The sequence below is a fragment of the Protopterus annectens genome, chromosome 8.part1 (assembly GCF_019279795.1).
Source record: "Protopterus annectens isolate FY-2018-M chromosome 8.part1, PAN1.0, whole genome shotgun sequence".
Classification (NCBI taxonomy): domain Eukaryota; kingdom Metazoa; phylum Chordata; order Ceratodontiformes; family Protopteridae; genus Protopterus; species Protopterus annectens.
The window spans coordinates 92,408,999-92,433,538 of record NC_056742.1 but is presented as its reverse complement, the minus strand read 5'-3'; the positions used below and the strand labels follow the sequence as shown (position 1 = coordinate 92,433,538).

The following is a 24,540-nucleotide window of genomic DNA, read 5'->3' as shown; positions in this document are numbered from 1 at the left end:
GTCAAATATTCAAACCACTAAAACTTGCCCATCTGTCCTAACTTCAGTAACAAAGGTGAATACATACTGCATTTGAAGGGATGTCCATAGGCAATTGCGTTATCTGCAAAGAACAGGATTTCTGGAAGGCAAATCTATTTCTGTTTCCTTTGCAGACCCAAAGAAAGGCCTTCCAGTATCCAAAATCACTAGTAAAATGGCAGTCTGTATTGCCTTAATCTACATCAAACAAGGTGTAAATCTTCCTAGACCTGTACAAGCTCACTCAACCAGAGTTATGGCAACTTCAACAGTTTTTCAGGCATTGTATCCATGGATGAGATTTATGCAGCAGCCACCTGGACTAATATTTTATCGCCCATTACGAGATTTGATCTCCAGGGAAAGGGCCTCCTTTGGGTTCAGTGGTTCTGAGGAGCGTCCAGGAGTCAACCCAAATATAAAGGTAGCTGGGAACTCTGTCCCATATGTGAGGACAAAATGAAAATTGACTATCCGATAAAAGTTTGTCATCATAATATTCCATCTGCATTGTCAGTTTTCATTTCACCTCGCATCTCCACCCTCCAGCCTTCTCTTCTGGTAGAGCAGGGAGTTCAATATTGGATTAGCTATATTTTTCATGCTCTAGAAGTGGTCTCACTATGGTCATTATGAAATTCTCTGTATATACTCCTACATAAAAGCTTTAGCAAACATCTGAGGTAAGAGGAATGCATTATGGTTAAGGGGAGGTGCCAAAGATCTTTTTGGTTGCCATGAGCTATTCTAATAGCAGAATCTGATCCAAACCCATATGTGAGGAACTGAAAATTGACAACACAATGTTATGGTGAGTACATAGCTTTTTTTTTTTTGCTGAGTAGCAGTGTGGTAGATTGTGCTATATAGTCATCAATGGGCACTTTTCTGAAAACCCTATCCAAGAAACCTAAACCAGGTTTTGCTGTTGTCTGTGTATTCATTTAAGCTCTTAAGCATTTACTGTTGCAAATTGTTTGCCGGGCCTGCTGCCAATTACCCTTTGCTGTACTCTGTAGCATGTGCTCTTGTTACTGTTGGCGTACCTAATGTGGTGCACCTGCACCATTGTCTTGCTTGTCCCTACTTGTAGGTTTTTGCTGCTACTTTATTGACTAATTGCATTTAAGATCTCTACCTATGGACTGATTCAGTAACCATACATTTGGTGGCACTTGCATTTTTTTTATAGGAAAGCCAAGTTAAAATGGAAGACCAACCCCTTCTATTGCCAGCCTTATTTTTTAAGCCTTTGATTATGTCAAGTGATTTAATGTAATCATAATTGTATTGAAAACCATATTGACATACAGGTCACTTCTTAAAAGGGTTATATGACCACTTAGGATCTAATACTGGTCACAGGGATTTGATTTTTGTAACTATGGACGTTGTAAATTTGTTTACTGTGATTGAAAAAGCCTATGGTTTAGAAGCTGTGCAGTGTTATGCTAGATATCAGTTTTGACTGAAAAGATTCAGCAAGTTGTATTATTGGATTATATAATGAGTAACAATTTTGTGTATGAAAATTCTTAGCAAGTTAAGGGTATCGCGATGGGGACAGTGCGCGAATTCCTTCGCAAGTTTGGTTCTTGCTTATTGGGAGCATAAGAATATTTTTAATGCAGGTGGAAACATTTTAAATGTTCATAGGTTTATACTAGGCTATCTGCCCTAAGGCATTTATAAGCCTAGCCCAAAGTTTTGTGGCTTACGCCACCCCTTATATGAAAAAAATACTGTGCCCATTAGTTTGTTGTGCTTCTGTCTAGCAGTGACAGATGATTCCTGGGGTAAACCTACGATCTCCCATTCACAGGTCAAGATTTCTCTTGAACAGAGCCAGCGAGGTGCTCTGCCTCACATGGACCGGGATTTTATTCCACAGCATAGGGAGTCTGAATGATAAATCTATCCCTCCAGCACATCCTATTTATATCCCTGCTAAGGTTCAAGTCGCTTGCTCTAGTGGTTTTGGTGGATTTGGATTTTTTGAGGTGGAGCATGTCCATTAATTCTGGGTTGGACATGGCCTTGTATGTCAGGCACATGTCACCTCTGAGCAGACTGTATGACTGAATAGAGCTGGAGTTTCTTCAATCTGGCAGCATATGACAGATTTTTGAGTCCCTTTATCCTTTTGGTGAGGAACTTTTGGGGTCTCTCCAATTGCTGCAGATGTCGGGTGAGATGCATCCCAAATGGGGCATTGTACTCTATCATTGGTCTGATAAGTGAAGAGTACAGGGGAACAATGACCTCACTAGATCTGGATGTGAATCCCTTCATGATCAGGTGGGCAATGTAGAAGGTCTTTCTAACCACTTTAGCAACGCGAGTGTCAAAAGAAAGGCCACCGTCAACCTGGGTCCCCAGGTCCCTGATAACCTCTTCTGTGCTTAGTGGATTGCCACCTATATGGTAGCTTGGGGTTGCCTTGTTTTTCCCGAAGGGTATGACTATACATTTTTTGGCGTTTAACTTCAGGCCATGGCTCTGGCACCAGCTATCTGTCTCCGTGAGTCCCTTCTGAAGGATATCCGTGTCCGATGCACTTTCCACTATGGCATCCAGTTTGCAGTCGTCTGCAAACTTTGTCAGCCAAAGTCCTCCCATGTTGGCCTGTACTGAGAAGTAGATGCCGAACAATAGGGGGCCAAGGACCGAGCCCTGTGGGACACCACTTGTGACTGGCTTGGAGTCTGACATAGCGCCAGCAACTCTAACCCTGTGGGTTCTGTCCTTAAGCCAGTTTGCAACCCATCTTGTGACATATATGGGTTTACATTTAAGCTGGTAAGTTTTTCTACAATACCAGAGTGGGGTATTGTGTTGAAAGCCTTTGCAAGGTCAAGGTAGGCTGTATGGACTGCCTTTCCCTCATCAATGGCCTTGGTGACTGTTTCGAAGAAGTTGACCAAGTTCAAAAGGCATTATCTGCCCTTGACTAAGCCAAACTGGGTCTGGTCCAATGTCGGCAAGTCCCCTATATCTTTATGAGCTCCATTATGATCCTCTCCATAGCTTTGCAGACTAGACTTGTTAAGCTTATGGGGCGGTAATTACCAGGGTCCATAGAGGCACCACCTTTGTGGAGTGGGACCACAGTTGCCGTACGCCACTCCTTGGGCACGTATCCTGTGGTAAGGCTGAGATTGGACAGCTGCCTTATGTGCGGGTTTAATTCCTCATTTAGCTCGTGTAGCACACACAGCCGGGGACACCATCCGGTCCCATTAATGCTGTGTTTTTAGCTTGAGAGAGCAGCTTTCACCTGCGCATTTGAGATGTCTGGGAGGCTACACTCCACTGGGATAGTTATCTGTCCTTTAGGGGGGGAGAGGGGGGTGAAGTTTGCACTGAACCTGTCTGCCAGTATGTTGGCAATGTCTGTGGGTTCAGTGATTTTTGTATCATTTTGGACTAATTCTGAGCATATCTGGGAGTTTCCACCCAGGTTCCTAACATAGCTGAAAAAGGCCTTATGATTGTCCTTTGAATCCATGGCAATTTTCTTCAAAATTGGCCTTAGTTGATTTTATGAGTGCTCGTATTTTTTTACTAATAATGATCAGGGGTGACTTCCCTTTTATGGATTTTGTTCCATCATGTAATAGCTTTCTCCTCTTATTGTAAAGTTTAATGGCTGGGGTCCACCAGAGTGGACGTTTGCCCTTTGTGGAAAGAGTCGTGGTTTTATTTGGGATTGCCTGATCCATGCAGTCCTGGAGGTGTTCATAGAAGGCATTTGTAAGGACTTCCACAGCTTGGGTTGTGGTTTCCACTGGCTCAGGGGCCTTGAAGGATACCGCATCAGTCTTTAGTGTGAAGTTTGCTTTAGTGGAGAACTTCACTGTGGTCTTTTTTGTTTGGGGTGGGGGCGGGATGTGGATTTCCAGTGAGATTAGTTTATGATCAGATCTCACCAATGAGGGATATACTTCCGGTGTGGAGCATTTTGTCCCCATGTTTGTGATGAGATCTAGTATATTTTCTCCTCTCGTGGGAACAGTGACTAGCTGTTCCATGGCATTTGAATTTATGAACTCCAGGAACCGTTGGGCTAGAAAGTTAGGGCTTGAGTAATGTTCCCAGTCTATATTCGGGTAGTTGAAGTCACCCAATATGATGGTGTTTGGAGATGCATTTATACCCTCCAGTGTCTTCAGGAAGGCTGTGTGGGGTTCCTGAGTTTGAGAGGGTGGCCTGTAGCATGCTACAATTTGTAGAGCAGTTTTGCCTATGGTTAGTTGCACCTGGATGGTTTCCAAGCTTAAGGCGTTGCCACCAACCTGGAGGTGTGGGTATCCTTTATGAATATGGATACACCCCCTCCTTTTGTGGTGTGGTCCGGGTTTTGGGGCTGGAACGCATGATGAGGTAAAACCTAATAGTGCCGGGGTGCTCTCAGGAGCCTTGAACCAGGTTTCAGTTACAGCACCAACATCGATGTTCTCCATACGGAGAAGGGCCTCAAGTGCGTGCATTTTGAGATTTAGACTTCTGGCATTGAGCAGCATTACCCTCAGTTTCTTCCCATTTTTGTTTTCTAGGGTGGTAGGTTTAGAATTTGAGCCTTGCCTAAAAAAGGCACTATGGGGGGTGGCAAGAGCCTTAGCCAATCTCTGGAATCCCAGGGGTGACGGGTGCAAGCCGTCCCTTGCAAAGCAGCGTGGCTTGTCAGGCATATCATCCCAGGCAGACAGACACTGGATCCCCTTTGAATGACACCAGACATTAAGCCAGTTGTTAAAGCTGATCATCTTGTCTCTATTGTGGCATCATTCTTGGTGAAGGAAGGATACTGCTCAGGGTCATTCCTGCCTGGGCTACATAATCAGAGAGCTCCTCTGTCTCCATGTAGTCCAGGGAGGCAAGTCTCAGGTCATTTACACCAGCATGGACAATGACTGTCATATTTGTACTTGCCGTGGAGTGACCAGAGTGCTTGTGTTGTGGTGGATTCTAGCGCCCAATAGGCAGCTTACTGTGACCCTCTCCTTGTTCAGCCTGGTGAGTGGGACGTCAATGTGTCTGACTATGGAGTCACCTATGACAAGTACGTTTGATGTTGTATTTGGCCTTAAGGGCTGTGACTGCTTTGCACACTGATTTTGTGGTTTGTGTTGCTTGTGGGGTGTCTTGAGGTAGCAGTTGTTTGGGTGTCTGCTTTGGAGGCCTCTGCTGTTTAGGTAAATTTTTACTCTGAGCCTCCGAGTATGTCTTTGTGTGTTTGTGTTTGATTCAGTGGTGTGGTAGCATTATGTGAGGCTGGTTTTGTGGTGTGTGTGTGTAGTTGCCTTCTCCTGTCTGGTCTTGCCAGTCCTGAGTTGAGAGAGCTCAGCCTCCAGTTTGGCTAAATAGCTGCATGTTTTGTAGAATATGTTTTTATTCTATGGGTGGGATCAGTAGAAGAGTTGCACCAATTTGTGTATTACTTAGAATCCACGACAGATTTCTTAAAGTTCAGTATGTCAGATTCAGACCCGACTATAGATTTTCTAGACGTTAGTCTTCAAAAAACAGCAGGTGGCATTATAGATGCTGATTTTTAGAAAGGATTGTTGGAAAAACACTTTGCTATATTTTTAAACAAATCTAGGATGCATATTGTCACAAGCGAAGGGTCAGTTTTTTAGAGCATTACAATTATGCACCAAGGATGTTGATTATGCCAATGAAACCATAAATATGCAAGATAAGGGATGGGAGGGTGGCCTAATCGTTAAGATGTTTGCCTTAAAAAAAAAAAAAAAAAAAAAAAAAAAGCACAAGGTGCAGGGTTTGATTCTCACAAGGCATACTTAGCTAGGCTTAAAATGGCTCACAAGGGCAGTTAGCCTAGTACTAATCTATGAACCTATAAGCTTACTAATAGGGGGTATACACACATGACTATAGAGTCTGCCCTAGAACTAAGTAATACTGAGAGGACAAGGCAAAACCCTGGTTCTCCAAGAAACTATGTGAATTTTCAGAGTGAATAGAGTGGAAGAACCTGTTGAATTTACGTTATAGTAATATGTAAGGGGTCTGTGATATACAACAGAATTGGAGGGTATTAACAGGACTAAGGGATATCTTGACTGATGCACCCCGATTTTGCTTTAAGCGAGGAAATAACTTAAGGAATCTTCTGTGCAATGACAAATGTTAGTTAATACATAGGATGTCGGGGTACATTTCCATGCAGATGCTGTAAAGCTTGTCCAGAACGAAAATATATTGAACACCCTCTATCAGGTAACTATATGCTAAAAGGATATGCAGACTCACACGAGGATATAGTATATTTAACTGTTATGTCGTTCTATGTAGGTAAGACAAACTGTAATTTAAAGAGAATTCTACAGCATATGTCAGCTATTCATAATGGGAATGTACATAATGCATTGTTTCAACATAGCCAACATGAGAATCATTCCTTTAATTTTTATGGTTTTGCAAGTAATAAAATTATCTAAAAGGGAGGGTGGGTTAGTGAATGAAACTGAATATGACTAAATGGATCATTGAACTAGGAGTTGAAAAGCTTCTGGGTTTAAATGGGGGTTGTTCCATTTAAACCAGCCTTAAAGAAAAGGCAGGTAGTTTACTAATATTTGATTGGTGAATTGTATTAAATACACCTGTTTTTATGCATTGTAATTTGTAATGTCTGAGGAAGGGTTTTTAACCTGAAAGCGCAACATTGTCTTTGGATTTCTACAATCAACATTGTTATACAGTGTGGTGTTTCAGACTTCATCTTTTTGTTCTTTTGGCTTTATATTGACATTTTAGTTGCAAACATTGTACATTGCTCCTCTATCCAGTCACTCAGTCAAACATTGCATATCTCGTTCAAATCCAGCCTTGTAAATCTCATTACCTTTCTGCACGTATTGTTCCCACAATTACCATTTTTTCTGTAATTTTGCTCCTACCCTTTTCTAAACATACCATTTCCCATTTTCTCTACTGTATTCACTTCTGCTAGCACAGTTGGTTTTGACTGGACTCCATTTTCTAGTAATTGCTTTTTTTTTTTTTGCAGCTACCATAATTAGACTTGGCAAGGCCTTAATGTGTGTAGGCAATTCTGATTTCTGTATCATAACTGAAAAATAATTTAGTTATACCAGTTCTCACCTAGTATTTCTGAGTAGTCTGCAGGGTATTTTTTTAATGTCTGTAAACTCATTACACTCCCAGAAAATGTTCCCAATTACCTCTTCCCTGTAGCACCGACATTTGCTACCATTGCCACACACAACACTGCATTCTTTGGCCGTGTTGAAACTCTGGTATGCTCAGTAAACCTATTGCTTCTGTGATGCAATCCTGAGCTGTGATACAATCCTGAGTTGCATCTATAACATGGAGGCCACCTTAACACTAAAGATGGTTTGTAAGCACCAAATTACCACCACAATGTCTCTACAAGCCTACCAAATGTAGAACCAAGATAGTTTCAAAAGAATCTGCAAACATTACTGCCATCAATTAATCACCCTCAAATAGTCACGAGGCTGCAAACTGAGCATCTACTGCCATTAAATCCATGAGTGCAAGTAGTGTCCTAATGTCACTCCATAGTCTGGCGCACTGTGCTTACACGATTGAACAATGACAGGGTTAACTTTCGCACCAAAATCCACAATTTTTATAGGATTCTTCGTTTCCTGACATCAGACAAATATAACCACTTGGCAGCCCACATGGAAAGTTTTTGAGGTGCTTAACTTTGAGGGACATACAGTAACTTGTTAGATCTTACTCCTGTTGCAAATGCAGATAAAAACTAGGCTGAGTGGAACTCTACCTTCGTCCACTTGTCTTTCGGCTTTTCCTGGTTAGGGGTCGCCACAGCAGAACTCCGGTCCGCTAATGATTGGTAGTTGATTTTGACGTGCCGAGTTACCAGCCCTGACGCACAACCTTCAACAAAGGTACGCCCATTCACACATGTCTTGACGCAGAAGAAGCTTTAGCGGAGAAACTAACCGGACATAGTCTTACTGTGAGGTGACAACGCTACCGCAGCACCACCACCGCGGGCATCCAAAATACCAATGTATGTCAACAATTAGCTTTTAAGAGAATCCAATTTGTCAGCATTGAGTATGTTGGTAAACAGAATTAACAAGACTACCTGCAGCTTTCATTCCATGGTTTCCAGTTGCTGACTAAAGCCTTTGCTGTCCCCATAGTGCCTCTTGGGCAGCCTGGTTACTAAACATCCCAATACAGAATTTCTGTTACATTTTGTCAAGGTTACACTTGTTACACTTGATGCTGGAAGTCTTAAATAAGTTGTCCATTGAGAATCTCTTGCAACTTAAATGCTTCCATTATTGGAACTGATACTTGGGTGCATTATAAAGGAAGCACACCTTCCTTGCTTGTCTTTACTGCTTACCCTCTGGTATTACTGCATAATAACATTTTACCTGTTGGAGGATTCCCTAAAACACGCATGCAACTATGAACTCAATCTTATCCTAATTTAGTCTGATATGTGGTACACTTCTGTTTCAGATGACCTACAGAAATTCCTAAATGTTCATGAATTGCCCATGAAGTAAATGCATGTGGCTGTATTCAGTTATTAAACTGGTGCACCCACACCTCGAAACTTGGGTATACCCAAAGATCCTTGGGCTTGATTCCCTGTTTCAGAAAGTAAACCATTCTACTAGGGGTGAACTTGGTCCTTGCCAAAATAGCTGCCCACGTGTATACCAGTGCAACTGTATCTCTGGTCAGATTTAACAAAGGATAAACTAATGATTAAAGTCTCAAATAACCATTTAAACAATTCTGAATTCAAGGGCTTAATATGGACAAATACTCTGATCTGGCCAAATTTACATGCAATGCTAGCAATCCACATGCAACTTCAGCTGCTGCTTGTGCAGCAGTTTGTAGACCTGTTAAGAAAAGATGCAGTGGAAGATTTTAAGAAGCCCCTGTGGTAGTCCAGTTAAAACTCTTAAAAGGAAAAACTTAAACTCCTACAAGAGATCTAAATCCACATCACTGTCGCAGATTAGCAAAGAGCTAAAAGCTGTCAGGAAGATCAAAGCCAAGCACCAATGAAACTGTCATATGAAGCAAAGGACAGTTTTCTGATGTCAAAGAATTTATAAACCCCAGTAGTGTTCTGAAGTAATCCTAAAACGGCAGTGACCAATCGGAACTGAAAGATAAAATACTTTCAAAGAAAGTCAACTCTGCCCTGGAAAGTCATTGAAATTCTGCAGATCCCTTGCGCTCCCAAGATCAAGGAACATGCAACTTTATCGCGAATGCCACTTCATTGTCAAGACAATTGATGACCAGTATGCCTAATGGTGTCACTCATAGCCTTAAAGGAACCCCTCTTAATCATGTAACATTAGCTTGGCTACAGGGTATTTTCCTGAATTATGGAGAACTGATGTCCCTTTAAAAGGGGGATGGGGCTGGCTACTAGACCTTTCAGCCTAAGTCTGATTTGCATAGCCATGGAATATTCGTATCTCGCTTCATATCTTTGTAAAACAAGATATTGTAAGCCATGAGCAGTTTAGTCCCGGTCCATACACCTCCCTCAAACTGGTAAGAGAACTAAAAGCAAACTCTTGCATGGTAAGGTGGCTAGCAAAACCAGCTGAATGGTGGAAACCCTCACATATGAAGTTGCAAGTAGCTCTGTGAGAAGGAAACTAGCAGTATACATATGGGCTTTGTATTTGGACTCATTCCAACATATACTATCAGATGCAAGAACTGTAGAACCAGGTATATGGCTAACCAAGTTTGCTGGTAACTTCAACCTGGATATTTGATCACTTGATCGGATTCAGTGCAGTATTGTCTTGTTTTGGGTGGGGATGTTATCCTCAACTTTTAAGTACACCAATTAGACAGCCTGACTACAAACTGATTCAGTAGTCTGATCTTGGAATTTTCTCCTTTTTTGACCACCTTTTAGCCTCAATAGTTGGAACAATTGCTATCTAAAATATTTTTATCCAGGTCACAAGGGTATTCAGAGTCCCCTGTGGTATCTGGAGAATTGGATCAGTCAGATGGCTAGAAAGATCCCAGCAGTTGCTAACTAAAAAAAATACTGGTTTTAAAGGCCCTTTGGTTCCAAGGCTGGCTTGAACCCTTCTGTGTACTGTTTTAAAGACTCTTGCATGGAGATCTCCCTTGCATTCTGCACTATTAAGGATCCAGCCTTCCTTTCTTATATTTCTGAAAGTAAGACTGCTCTACACACTATTTGACTCTCCCAAGCATATAAAACATCTAGGGACAAATTGTATTACCTTTATTTACCCACTTGAATAAATTGTCCTTGCATAACTAATATTAGACATCATCCCTGGCCTGTTATGCTTTGGCTTTCCACAGGCATCATCCCTGGCCTGTCATGCTTTGGCTTTCCACAGGCAAAAGTACTTCATGGGGGCGGGTATCTGCAAGATGCACACATGATCTCACAACTTAACTTGCCTTTGATTTATGATGCGTTGCAGTATGCCTGCAAACCTGTAAAGTGTACAACTTCCCCATTACACACAGGTGTAATGGGGCTTTACATAAACCTCCAGACACTAACCGATCAATATGTGCACTGTTCCTACTGCTCTGTAATACTGTCAGCCAATTCATAAAGCCGGGTATGGTGATATTGAGCCAAAATGTCACTCGAGCCAAATCCCCAAAAGCAGTTGAGATTTGGAAATGCAGGACTTGCATTTTTAAGTAGTTTGATGTTCACACTATTGCATAAATCTGGCAGAAAAGCAGTTTGCATACTTTACACTTTGCATTGGTCCGACAAAGTAGAGAACAAAATCTGAAACTGCTAACTTTTTTAATTGGAGGATAAATGGGGATTTATATAAGGGGGTAACGTGAAAGAATGCTAAATGGGGATGACTTAAGGCAAGAGTATAGTGAAGTACATCAAGTATGAAGACTCTGCTGCATCTTTGCCTTCCTCTAATGCATCCAACCTCCCCTAGACACGTGTATTCTTTATTCATCCCAGAGTCTTGTACATCTACCTATAGGTACACTGAGGTGGGTAGACCCTGAATTGTGGGGTTAGAACATTGGCTTGTGACCCAGGTTTGACTGATTACAGTAGAAATGGTTGAGGCAGAACTTCCATGTCAGACCTTTTCTCATCACATCTGTTCTGAGATGTAGCCATAGTCTTGTTTTGTATTGCTACTTGGTGAAGCCGTTGTAAAAGATGTTTTGCATTTCCATCCAGATAAAAAGCCATTCCATCTGTGTGGGACTTGGCACCTTGTGCTGAAAAAACTTGTGTTGGAGACTTGAACCAACAACCCTTGCCCTATCTTAGACTGCAATAGCCATTACTTCATTTCTGAGGACTTGACCAAAAACTGTTTTTTAATCTCTAAAATTTTCTGTATTGGTAATGTCTGTATTTGTTGTACCCCAAAATGGTCTGAAAGGGGGCTGCCAGTGGGTATCATGATTTGTCTGTTTTCTCCCCTCCCTAATGTCGTATTAGAGGGACAAATATGAGGATCACTTGCTGTGGTTCTGTCTGCTTGCAAGAGTGTGCCTGCATTTGGCTGTCAGCATATGTCCATATTTTTCATTCCTTTTAGCTATTGGTGGCTGTGAGACGCACAGCATTTTACAGAATGACAGGCTGAAAAATGTAGCGGAGGTTAATGGACCAGTACGGGCAAATTATGGCATTTTTTATCATGTCCTGAATTACTGCACCTCTCAAAGTTGCCTGTCTAGCAAAATAGGTATTCACTCCTAATTTTATTATTTTTAGCCATTTCCAGCCTTATCCGGGACAGACATCCTTATTTAAAGGTAAATCTGCTCCATAATGCACTAAGCACAGATTCTGAGAACAAGTAGCCCTACCATTTGCCAGACTAGACTTCCATTCACTTAGAATGGAACACCTGAAAACTGCAAATTGAGTATGCAGATGGTCATTGACTGGTCTGTCCTGAGTTTTACAAAATGTTCGTACTGATGTGCAAGTTTCTTTCAGAGAAGGTGTAGTACAAGTGTCAACAGATTACGGAGAGACTTATTTTACTAAGCAGTTTTGCAAGTTTCAGTTACTGGTTAAGTTACTCTCCCTCTCTGTGCCCTTTCAATGAACTGGTGTAATTTCCATCTTGGCTAGATTCAACTTGGTCATCTTGGCACGACCAATAAACATCAAAATGACAGCCTGATGTGCCACTAAAACTGTTCCCTTGTGTCCACTTCTGAATAGCATTTCCCAGAAATTATTTCAAAAAAGCGCACCAATCCATAGTTCAGGCCAAGCTATCAATTTCTTAAAATGTGCCCAGTAAAATTATAGTATTGGAATTGCATTCTGGCTACTCGCGTGGTTATTTCTGCATATTTATAGCATAACCTGAATTATTTAATGCCATGCTTTACAAAACAATTAAACTATTCAGTTTCCTCTCTACCTTCCAAGCCTCTGTGACCCAGTACTTTACTATTTGATATTGTTTCTTAGCTGTATACTTGTAGTGCGGCTCCCATCCTCTTGGCAACAGACTTGTGGAGAGAGCTTCCAAATCAGATACTAAATTAGTATAGCTATTTTCAAAGAGTAAGTTCACAAGACCACATTAGCATTCATTTTCTGAAAGTCTAATTTCCATGAATGTCATTTGTTCAGCGAATCCAACACATTTCCAAAAAGCATTCTGGATTGCAGTGTCGGAGCAAACGTATAACCCAAAAATTGGAAACACTTGTGGGGTACGCTAAGATTAGACACTCGTATTCATCTGTTCTCCATTGCATCTACCCCAAACTACATAGGCATGTGCATACATCACGATACATGTAGTACCAGCAGCTGTAGCAATACCATGTGTATTGGCACGGGGGGGGGCCACTGTGTGTGCTTGGGGGCCACTGTGTGTGAGGGGGGCCACTGTGTGCGCGGGGGGGGGGCACTGTGTGTGCGCGGGGGGGGCCACTGTGTGTGCGCGGGGGGGGGCACTGTGTCTTCATGTTGAAATTGGTGTACACTGAGCAGTTTTGTTCTTGACCCCTCCATTTTATAATGCATAACATTCACACCACACTCCTAAAGGCATCCCTCTACTCCCCACAGGCACACAATGTACCAGTCAACTTTGAGGCTTTTCCCACCTTCTGCAGAACACTGCTGTAATGGCTTTGGCAAACGTTTGGGTGTCAGCTCAGGATTCCATTACTACCTATTGGCGCCAGTCCACTGCACTTGCACAAGTGTCCTCATGAGCAGGGCAATGAGCAGGTGTAGGTACAGATGTGCTCCATAGGTTTTTACACCATGCGCACAAAAAATACATGGCTAATGTAGTGACACTGAACACAGTTGTCCACATTGGTCTCCAAACCCAGTCTTGACACTTGCTACTAATCACCTTTTCAGCACTCGTCAGTTCTCAGCTGCGAGTCTTGCTGTTCATTACACTAATGCACCCACCAGCACGTTAGTTTGGGATTTGACTCCCTCTTCCAAAAACAGTGCTGTAATGGCTAAAGTGCAAAAACCCTTGCCACAAGCCAACTTGGGACACCCCTACAGATGCTCCAGCAAGCCCACTGCATTGATGCCACTATCCCCAAATAAAGCTTCAAGTCAGTCTAGCTTTGCTCCACATTTGTTACTCCACATAAGCAATAATTATCCACAAACATATATGGATTTTGGGGCTGTCTCATTCAAGTTATTTTTGGATTTGAATACTCATTTTGGGAACATGGCATACATGCAGTATAGAAACCACAAAGTAACTTTCTAATGTGCACAATGTAATACATTGCAAAATTAACACGTCACATCTCTTAACCTTCCTGATATCTGAGTATATACAGTCAGGATTAAGTCACTGGGAGGTGCAGAAGTCACTTGTGCCATAATGTATGCTTCTGCTATAACATACTATTCATTTTATGTAGCTTAGGATGACATGAACCAGTACTTGGCAACTTTATTTCCATGATGCTCTGACAGTGCTTGTGAAATAAGCAAAGTAACAATAGATGCTCTGAAAAAATATACATTACTTGCTAATTCGCTATGAGTTTGCATTCTGTAAATGTAATCTTCTTTTGAACCGTTCCGCTTTTTTGCCACATTGTAGAAAAAATATTCCCCTTGGATTTCCTCTACTAGGCATACTGTGTATGCCAGAGAGTACAAGTTGCATTGGGAATGCACCCCATATATAAAAAGTTACTGTCATAAGTAATACATGGAGCTAGTTTTTGGGAAGCTGGTGCATGTGTACATATGTATATAATGTATAGGTAGCCCCGAGGCATTAAATATAGTATTCATTAGAGGTGGGGGCAGTTCTTTTGGCCCAGTGCTCATTTGCTTGACCTAGAAAAACTTTTACAGAACATTGGGATTTTCTTCGTGTTTCACTGTTGTAGTCGTCACATTTGGGTTATCTGCCTGCAGGTAGCCCTCAGCTGGCCTGAGTACCAGAGTTTTGGATTCCTGCGTTGGATGTTGTCTCCTCTTCTATGGTGCCGGGTTGTCAGGAGTATAAAACATGCAGGCAATGCCATTACATTAGTTCTTTTCTGTGCGGTGCCCAAAGCAGAAGCAGTTCACAAGTGCCGGTCAGCAGACTCCTGAAATTTTCGTTTGAGTTTCAGAACCAGTCTTCAAAAAAAAAAAAGTACCCAGTTAAGGATCTTTTCTTGCTCCAACCAATGTCAGTAAAAGTTAACTATTGTCTTGCCTCTGGAAAGCAAATACCTCAGATTTTCATTCGTACTGCTTTCCCTGCTTAGGTCCAGACCACAGCATCTCACTGTCTTGTGCCTTGTTCAACACCCAAACTATTCATTGTCTGGCTATCTTTGCAGCAAACTATCTTGGTACTCTTATCAGTACTCCAAAATGGCTTCGTTAAGCCATCTGACTACCAATCTTCCAAAAAAACGCAAGTATAAAGACCCGCATAAGTCCGAAACTGCCGACTATGCTTCTGTTAAGCTAGTTGCCAGTCTGCTGGTACTCTGAGGTGCTTTCGCAGCCCCTGATGCCTGCTACTTGAGATTTGCAGGCCTTTACTGAGACACATTTGGAGTCTGGTATGCTGTGAGATGCTTCTTGGACTATGGAACCTGCGGATGTCTCTACCTTGGATGGGTCCGGAGCCACTGTGCAGGCACCAGCTTCTGAGGGTGTATTCAGGCCCACAGACTTGCTTTTTAAAACGACAGTCTTCCAGGCCTACAACTCGCACCACGCTTGGAAAACCAACATCAAAACTGCATGCTCAGGCCCACATGCCTAAAAACAAATGCTTAGAATGGCTGAAGACCTTATTACCTTGATTAGGGGAAGCCAGCCTTCCCCCTGTAAGAACTAGAACTGATTTTCCTTCTGATCAGGAATCTGATTTCTGTTCCTTCTGATTACTAGGATTTGCCCTCATCTACCTATGAGGATTCTGATGCAGAGGATTCCATTCCCTCTGCTTCCCCTCCAGAAGATTTTTCTTTTGGTGAAACCTTGCAGTCATGGAGTATTTCTGCTGCGAAAGCCAGGGTTATTGACTACAAAAAGAGGCTTGAGGAATTCTTACTCCCTCAACGCAGGCCTTTAGCTATCCCTCTTGTTCTGGACATTGTAGATGCTTTCTTGGAATCTAGCCTTTCCCCAGACACTACCTCCAGCTCCTAGAAAACCTGACTAGTATTTGAGTACCTGACTTTCAAGTTCCTCTTCTGGAATCCTAGTCAGTGGGCGGAGGCCCAACAGCAGGTTCTCTCTTCTAAGTATCAGGGTTATTCAACCTGTCCCAGCAGAACTAAGGGGACAAGGTTTTTTGAGACTTTTTTTTTTTTTTCCTGGTACCCACACGACAGCTCCTGACATTATATCCTGGAGCTCTCTATTCTAAACATCTTTCTGGTAATCCGAAATTTCAAAATGCTAACACTTCAACAGCTTCCTGTGCTAGGCTAAGATGCCTGGTTGGCAACCTTAGGCTTAAAGAAGCTTACCTGCACATTTCATTAAGGGAATCTTGCAGGAAATACCTACGCTGCAGGGCAGGCTTCATACACTATCGGTTCTCCGCACTTCCCTTTGGCTTATCTACTGCACCTAGGGTATTCAAAGTGTCTAGCTCCAGTCATTGCTTTTTGCAGGCAGAGAAATATTCAAATATACCCATGCTTGGACGATTGTCTGATTCAGGCAGAAAGCCAGGACCTGCTATTACAGCATCTGGCGTTTTGTAAAGAAACTTCTAACCTCTGGGATACACCATAAAAGAAAAACCTCACCTAGTACCCTGCCAACAGATTGTATTCCTGGGAGCAAGCTTGAACGCAACTTCCCAGATGGCTTTCCTCACTCCGGAGAAACAAGTTTGACAACCTATCTGCCAGGAAAATTCTGCAAGCCCTGTGGTTCATAGCCTCTTGCGTTCTAATTCCATATGCAAGACTGCATATGAGGAAACTACAGTGGTATCTAAAAAGCCTATGGTATCAACATTCTCAGGACCTGGAATCAATTTCAGTCTCCTTATATAAAAACAGTTCCTTTGGCGGGCAGAGGCCTTCTACCACAACAAGGGGCTCCCTTTCACTCTACACCCTGCCACCCAAACCCGAACACATGGATTGGACTATGCATGGGGGCTCACTTGGCAGGGCAGTGCATTCAGGGCAAATGGAACCAGACACAGATGCACCTGCATATCAACCAAAAAGAAATGTTAGCTGTACAGAATTCCCCGACAGCCTTCAAAGACCGCATTCTTCCAGGACAGCTGTTGGTAAAGACAGATCACCACAGTCATGTGGTACATAAGCAGAGGGGAACCCTCTTGTACACCCCTCTGCAGACTAGCCATGGCTCTGTGGAACACTGCCTTGAGCTACCACGTGCACCTACAAGTTAAATTACTGCCAGGCAAGCTAAAGTCACTGGAAGACTACTTTAGCAGAAATCTCTTGGACCCACACAAATGGAAACTGGAACCAAAAATATTAAACATCTTGAACAAATGGGGGACTCCAGAGGTAGACCTGTTTGCCTCCCCTCAGAACTACCAATTGGACATTCTGTACAAGGACTCCCACAGTCAAGCTTGGAAAGTGGTTGCCCTGTCCTTTACCTGGGAAAGCATCTGTTTGTGCTTTCCCCCCCTGCCTCTCCTCTCGAATATTCTGCTAAAGATCAAACAGGACAAACCAAGGACAATACTGATTGCACCAGACTGGCCATGCAAGCACTGGTGTACCCCCTCTTGTGCAGTATGGCACTTGCCTCTGACACCTTCTCTGCTGTCCCAGCAGGCAGGCCAGAGTCTGCACCCTCTGCTTCAAACCCTGAACCTTGCAGCCTGGCTAATTCCATGAGCTCTCTAATGGCATCCCTCACTAAGCAGGTGCTAATGTAATTCTAGAGGCAAGGAGGCCTAGTACTAGAAAATCATATGCTGGAAAGTGGAAGATACTGTTCCTGGAGCCAGACTCAGAATGGGCACAACTGTGCCCAGCTTACCTCATATTCTTCAGTACTTAACTGAAATGCTCCACAAGGGCCTATCCTTTAAAATTCATGCCTCTGCCATTTCAGCTCATAATACTGAGCCACCCCTCTTCTCTCACCTGCTGCTAGAACAATTCCTTAAAGGGACCAAAACTTGGCCCCCCAGGAGAGCCCAGACTCCAGCCTGGGACCTTAACTTGATATTGGAAAAGGTCACTCACTCTGAGCCAGCTGCAACAGCAAAGTTGAAATTCCTTTCTTGGAAACGGCCTTCCTTCTAGCCATCTTCAGCAAGAAGTGTTAACTACAGGCCCTCATGCTAGTAGAATCCTTCATTATCTTCCGTGCAGACAGGGTTTCCCTTGGACCTATTTTATGCCCAAGGTGGTGTCTAATATGGCCTTGAATCAGTCTTTGCCTACTTTTTTCCCTAATCCACAACAAGGGCGAACGAATGCACTCTGGGTGTGCACAGACAACTTGGATTTTATTTGGACAGGAAGCGCCTCAATCTGAGCAGCTGCTAGTTGGCATTGCTGCTGGGGCAGAGGGGAAGGCCATTTCAAAGCAAGCCATTTGCAAATGGCTAGCCCATTGCATTCATTTTTGCTACAAGCACCATGAAAAACCTACCTACCCCACAGGGGATAAGATCACATTCCACCAGGGCTGCATCTACCTTGACAGCCTCTCAGAGGCGTCCCTACCAGAGACATCCTAGAAGCTGCTACCTGGTTCTGTACATACCTTCAAGCATTACTACATGCCTCTTTTTTTTTTTTTCTAAATCCAGAGATGGTTTTGTTACTGCAGTCTTGCAGGGCTTAATAGCTGGCCCTAATGCTCTCTAAAGTCCTCCTCCCTCCCTTACTTGGCTTTGGCAATCAACCCAAATGTGATGACTGCATAAATGTAGATGTTGGTGTATTCACTGTTGCAGTCCTGGTTACCCTCCCTCCAGCCCCCTGACTTCTCTTGGCTCTACCTTTTTCCTTGTTTGGTATACAAGTTTTCTGATGTATTTTATTTTTGATGAGCTGTCCAAGAAGTATTTATTAGCTCCTGTAATAAGAGTGGAAGTATAAGATTTTTGACTTCCAGGAGCTGCAGCAGATCTTAACAAGGCTGTGTGCTAAATCCAGGCATCTTCTAGCCAAGGAGGTTACATGGGAATTGGCCATCAGATGACTAGAAGTGTGTGATGTCATCCTGTAATCTAGGACCAATGATATTTTAATTCTAGGTCAGACTGAAGTCTCATGGCACACTTTTTTTTTTTTTTTTTTTTTTTGAAACCTGACAGAAGCATCATTCACCTACTTCATCTTGCCTTGCACTAGTAAGTAACCAGGGAATAGTAACTCATCACAGGTGGTGAGATTAGTTAAGTATTTTTTGTCTGTGTGAATCTAATATTTTCTGTGGTTGAAACTTTATTGTAAATAGATATTTGGTATTTTCATGTTGAGTATATAAACTTTTCATTGTGGCTGGTTCTTAAGAGTACTCCCAACGGTTAAATATTCTCTGACTGGCCACTCCTGAAAGTCTTACTGCATTGGTCAAAATACCATTTGTATTGGTATTAATTTCACTTTGCATAATTGTGTACCTGTGTAAGAGCCTTGGAGTAGCTGGCTTGGGAATGTCTGGCAGTAACTTTTTTATAGTCTGGGAAAAAGGGGCATAGCTTAATAAACCTGTGCCAGCCTTCCATAGATGCCAGTTGCTTGGAGCAGTAACACACAGCACTGGTTTTGCAGAGGCTGCTGGAGAACTTGGTTTGGACACTCAGCTGAAGACTTCCACATGTGCCAGTGGGGAGCCTTATTGGGGACCTGGAGACAGAGATAAAGAAACCCTGGGCTGCGTGTTACCTGTGTGCTCTAAGGGAGATTATGCTTGCTGCAGAGCTGCATCTGGAAATACTGAGTGTATCCATTTAAATGAACGTCCCTCTACAATGTGAGGATTCTGGCTCCTTGATTACAGTCCCAGAGTGGGGAACATCAGTGTGATGGCAATCTTAGTCATCTGCATTTAAATGTGCCTTTAGTCATTGTTGCAAGAGTGGTATAGTAATTGGGTCAGGTCACTTATTTCAAGCCTTCATGATACAATAGATAAGGCAAACTTGTTTGCCTTTCATATGTTCTGACATAAAACAAATGGAATAATTTAAATGATTTTTCTGTATATTAAGTTTTTAGTGTTGGACTATGGGGAAGTAAAATTTCATTTTGTAATCATACCTTTGTACTCTAAAAAGGGCAAATGTGAATTTTGTCCCGTTTCTCAAGGCCCACCTAGACGGTACTCAAGCTAAGCACATGCAAGGGGGTGTAAAATTTTCCCCATTTTGAAGTTCTGTAATGACTACTGGAAACCAGCTAATCCCCCCCTCTCCCACAGAAGTGTAAACTTTTCTTTTTTTAAAAGCGTTCCATTGCAAGGAAACTAAACCCATGTTTGTTTCTTTTCATAGGTAGATACTAGGCTATTGGCCCTAGGGCCTATATAAGCCTAGCCAAAAATGTACCCTGGCTTTCACCACTCTAGAATTTTCGTGTGCCCCTGTCGAACAGTGCCACAGAAGTAATCCTGGGGTGAATTTCTCATCTTCCATCCAATCAAGATTTTTCTTGAGTGCTAATGAGGAGCTCCCGACATAGGTAGTCTGTTCCAGAGCATGGAAAGTCTCTGGGACAGGTATCTATCCTTCCAGCATGCTCTGCCCCCTTGCATGTGCTTAGTTTGAGTACTGTCTAGGTGGGCCTTGAGACAAATGGGACAAAGTATTCACATTTGCCCTTTTTAGAGTACAAAGGTATGATTAAGCAGATCCTATCCATATTGCTTAAAATAGCTTATTTTTTAGGAAGTATGGCAAAGCCTTGCTTTTAGGTGGGTGTTCCTTCAAGAGCATCTGAGGCATTTATCTGGCCTTCATGTTCCAAACTGAACTGGATCTCCCTCTCAGTAGGTAGGGTTTGGTACCGTGCCCTCAGGCATCTATGTAGAGCATTTTTATCTTGCCTATCTTTAGGACTAATTCATGTAGCAGGCTGACTAAAATGTTTTCAGTCATGACTCGGGCAAATGTCTGCAGACATAACCATATAATTAACAAGAATAAGATTCTAGTAGTGAACTAGAAGTAAACATGATTAGCTCAGCATTTCATTTTTCCTATCCATGTGTTTGTCATGTGCCCTTTGAGCTACTTTTTGCCTACTTTTAGTACTTTTCATTTGTACTGTTCTATTTAAATTAATTTGGAAGTTCTTGTTCTCACAGATTCGTGCTAAAGAAGCTCAGAAGATGCAAGCAATGATGACACGAAATTCTCAGCAAGAGGAACGTCTTCTCATGATGTATCGCCTTTCAGACATGGCACGGATTTTGCGCAATGTATTTGTATCTGAGAAGAAGCCAGCATTGATCATGGAGATAGCATGCAACAGAGTCATCACAAGTTACAGTTCAACTATGCCTTCCAGTAAGTTTAGGGCATTAGACTGAAACCTTTCTAGAGTAAATTGTGATGTCTTTATGGCAAAGCTGCTATTTGGTGCACATACTTGTGCTCTTTTTTTCTCATTTACCCATAGTGCTGCTTTTACTGGTATATTCTACTAATTTCCTTTTTAGCTTTTCATGCAGTTTCCATACACAGATTTTCTCTAAATGTTAAACCTAGTAAAATCAGCTCGGAGAGAACAGGAGTAAAGTTTTAGAAGTTTGTTTTTTTCTGTAGCCTTCTGATGTACTCCTCTGCAAATGCATACATTGTCCAAGTTAGTACTCAATGTACTTTCGTCACTGAAGACTTGTGGTTTTAAATTGGTAGAACCCAGTTGTATTGCAGAAAATTTGAAGTGGTGTATGACTGCTTTTTACTGGAGTCATTCTATGTAGACTGGATCCCACTGAGTGAGTTTTTATGGGAAATTCAGTCTCTGAAAAATTAATCAGGGGAATTTAATGTACCTTTTGGGGAATTTGCAAATGTTGCATTCCATTTTTCAACATTGTAATACTTGGTCCCTAGAAGTGGCTCATGTAAATCCACCTCACATCCGGGAACCCTGTGTATCAAAGTGAGTAATGGGACAAACCAGTACAAAAACCACGACAGAGATGAGGTGGCTCTCCCCAGACTTTCGGTAAAGGATTGACTTCACTTTGTGAAAAATAAAACACTGAACACCTTAAAATATTAAGCAACAGTAATACAATCCAAAACTTCAGATATTTAATCTTTTATGAAGGTACTGAAGAAACTTGGGCTTAGTCACTGGAATAACTCTTGTATAATTTTAGTGCTTTCCGGGCGATCACGGTGGTGCAGCAGTTGGTGTTGCCACCTCGCAGCAAGAGGTTCTCTGGTTCGATTCTCTGCTGGGGTGCCTTCTGTGCAAAGTCCACTTGTCCTCCCTGCAGTTGCATGGGTTTTCTCAGTTTCCTCCGGTTTCTTCCCACATCCCGAAGACTTGCTCTAGGCGGATTGTACTTTCTAAAAATTGTCCCGGTGTACACCTTCTGTGGAAGGCCTGGTGCCAGGCTGGCAACTTGACACCATAAAACTCCACTGCCAGTTCTGCGGACCGTTCTACTGTGGCAACCCTTAACCATGATGAGCTGTAAGGAGATGAGATGTCTACCAACTGGACTTCAGATCAACATTTGCAATAACTGATTTAACCCATGGAAAATTAAGATTTAGTGTAGGCTCAATGTGTTATAACTTGGGATTTGTGCTTTATGTACAACTAAAAGCTTTCCTGATCTAACAAGTCACAGTCCAAGCTAAGAATAATGAGTGTCCAAATAAACTAACTCCTAGTCTGTCCCCAGACAGGAATAAGGTGTAAACTTCACTAAAGGATATTTGTCACCAAGGTGACAAGATGCTTCCAAAAGGAGTGCTAAATGAAAACCTGTCTGTGCTGAAGTGCAAGTGTGGTGTGCATTCATGTGTTATAGGCACATGAATTGAAAAAAAACAACACCCACTATATTGACACTAATCATAGCTGTATTAAAAACTTGCCCATAAGGCTGCTTCAGATCACTTAAAACTGAACATCTATTAAATCCAATCCTATACTAAAAATAGGAAAATGGTATGGGAAAAATGCAAATGACTGTGCATGACCCTCTCCTCTTGCCTCCCAACACTGACTTGAGATGGGCTTGTATATCCCAATTGGAAGCCATGCACACTCAGACTGGAATAGCTGGTCAAGAGGAGGTGGTCAACACTTGCACCGCACCACATGGAACACACAGCTCTCCAGAACACACCTGCACTGCTCTCACAAACACAAACCACACACCCACCTTTGCGGATGCTCAATCTACCCAAACACCAGAGACCTCCAAGGCAGAAACACTCATCACCACACTAATCACAAGCACAACTCTCCTAAACAGTGTGCCATTTAACCAAAGCCCCTAAGGCAAAACAGCATGCCTAACACACTAGTCATAGGTAACTTAATAGTGAGGCACACTAATGTCCCCACACACTAGGCTGAATAAGGAGAAAGTCTGCTGCCTGTCAGGTGCCAGGATCCACCACATAAGGCACTCACTCAGGACACTCAACTGGTACAAATATGACTGCCATTGTACATGTAGGTGTGAATGACGCGAGATGCACCTCCCTGGACTACATGAGACATGGATGAGCTCTTAGATAATGTAGCCCAGACAGGTATGACCCTAGCCCTGAACAGCATCTTGCCATCACCTAGAATACCACAGTACAAGCAGAAAATTATTTTAACAAATGGCTAAGTTTCTACTGTCATTCTAAGGGGATCGAGTATCTGTCTGCCTTGGGATGACATGATTGACAGACCTCGATGCTTTGCCAGAAATGGCCTACATCTGTCACCCCCTGAGCTTCCAGATACTGGCCACGGCTCTTGCCACACCCCTATAGTGCCTTTTTAGGCAGTGTTCCAGAAACCAAATTACCACCGTAAGCTACAAACAAATGCAATCTGAGGGTCATCCTGCTCAACGCTAGAAGTCTAAATCTCAAAATGCACTCGCTCGAAGCACTCCTTAGAATCGAACCTAGACCTTTGTGGTGTAATGGAGACCTGGTTCAAGGCAGCAGAAAGCACCCCTGCACTACCGGGCTATAGTTCATTCCACACCTTTTGGCCCCAGAACTTGGACCAAAGCTGCAAAGGCGGTGGTGTTCCATATTCATAGAGGATGTGCTCACCTCCAAACTGGTAACCCAACAAAACACATCAGAGATGCTTCAGTTGCAGCTAACATTGGGTAAAAGCGATTTCAGGTCGTAGCCTGCTGTAGGTCCCCAGCCATGTCCCAAGACACGCTCCACATTCCTAAGCACCCTGGAGAATATTGGGGTCCAACCTAACGCTCTTATACTGGGCAGCTTCAACTACTCCATTAACTGGGAAAACTACTTGTGTACCAATACATTTGGCCAACGTTTCCTGGAATGAATTCCAGTGCCCTGGACCAGCTTGTTCTTACCCCTACGAGAGGTAGCAATATTCTTGACCTGGTTATTAACATGGGTGACCATTGCTCTACACCAGTAGTTAACTCCTCCCTGGTTAGATCTGACCACAAGCTAATCACCTTGGAAATCCACATCCTTCCCACCCCCCCACAAAATAACCACCATGAAAAACTTCTTCAAAGCTAACTTTGGGCTCCTAAAAACAGAGGTGGCCAACTTCACAGCACCCATGCAAATGGAGAATAGTTGCATGACCGCGCCATACTCAATAGAACCAAGACGCTCTCCTCCAAACAAAGGAAGCCAATCTAGTGGTCCCCTGGCATAAACTCTACAACAGGAGGAAACTGATGCGGAATAAGGAAGTCCTAAGACCAAACTCCCTTATCAGCCTCCACAAAAGGTTGAGATCCCTCATCCAATCCTCTATAGCTAGCTATGAAAACAGAATTGCAGCAGATAGTAAAGACCACCACGAAGC

At 42.7% G+C, this 24,540-nt stretch overlaps 1 protein-coding gene across 2 annotated transcripts in view; it reads left to right on the top strand.

The window, feature by feature from the left end:
• Positions 1-24,540, top strand: part of CDT1 (chromatin licensing and DNA replication factor 1) — a 210,292-nt gene that overhangs the window by 117,091 nt on the left and 68,661 nt on the right. For both annotated transcript variants that reach the window (XM_044081703.1, XM_044081702.1), the window contains exon 9: positions 20,846-21,047. In XM_044081703.1, the coding sequence (XP_043937638.1) occupies positions 20,846-21,047 (202 nt within the window). The remainder of the gene's footprint in view (positions 1-20,845; positions 21,048-24,540) is intronic.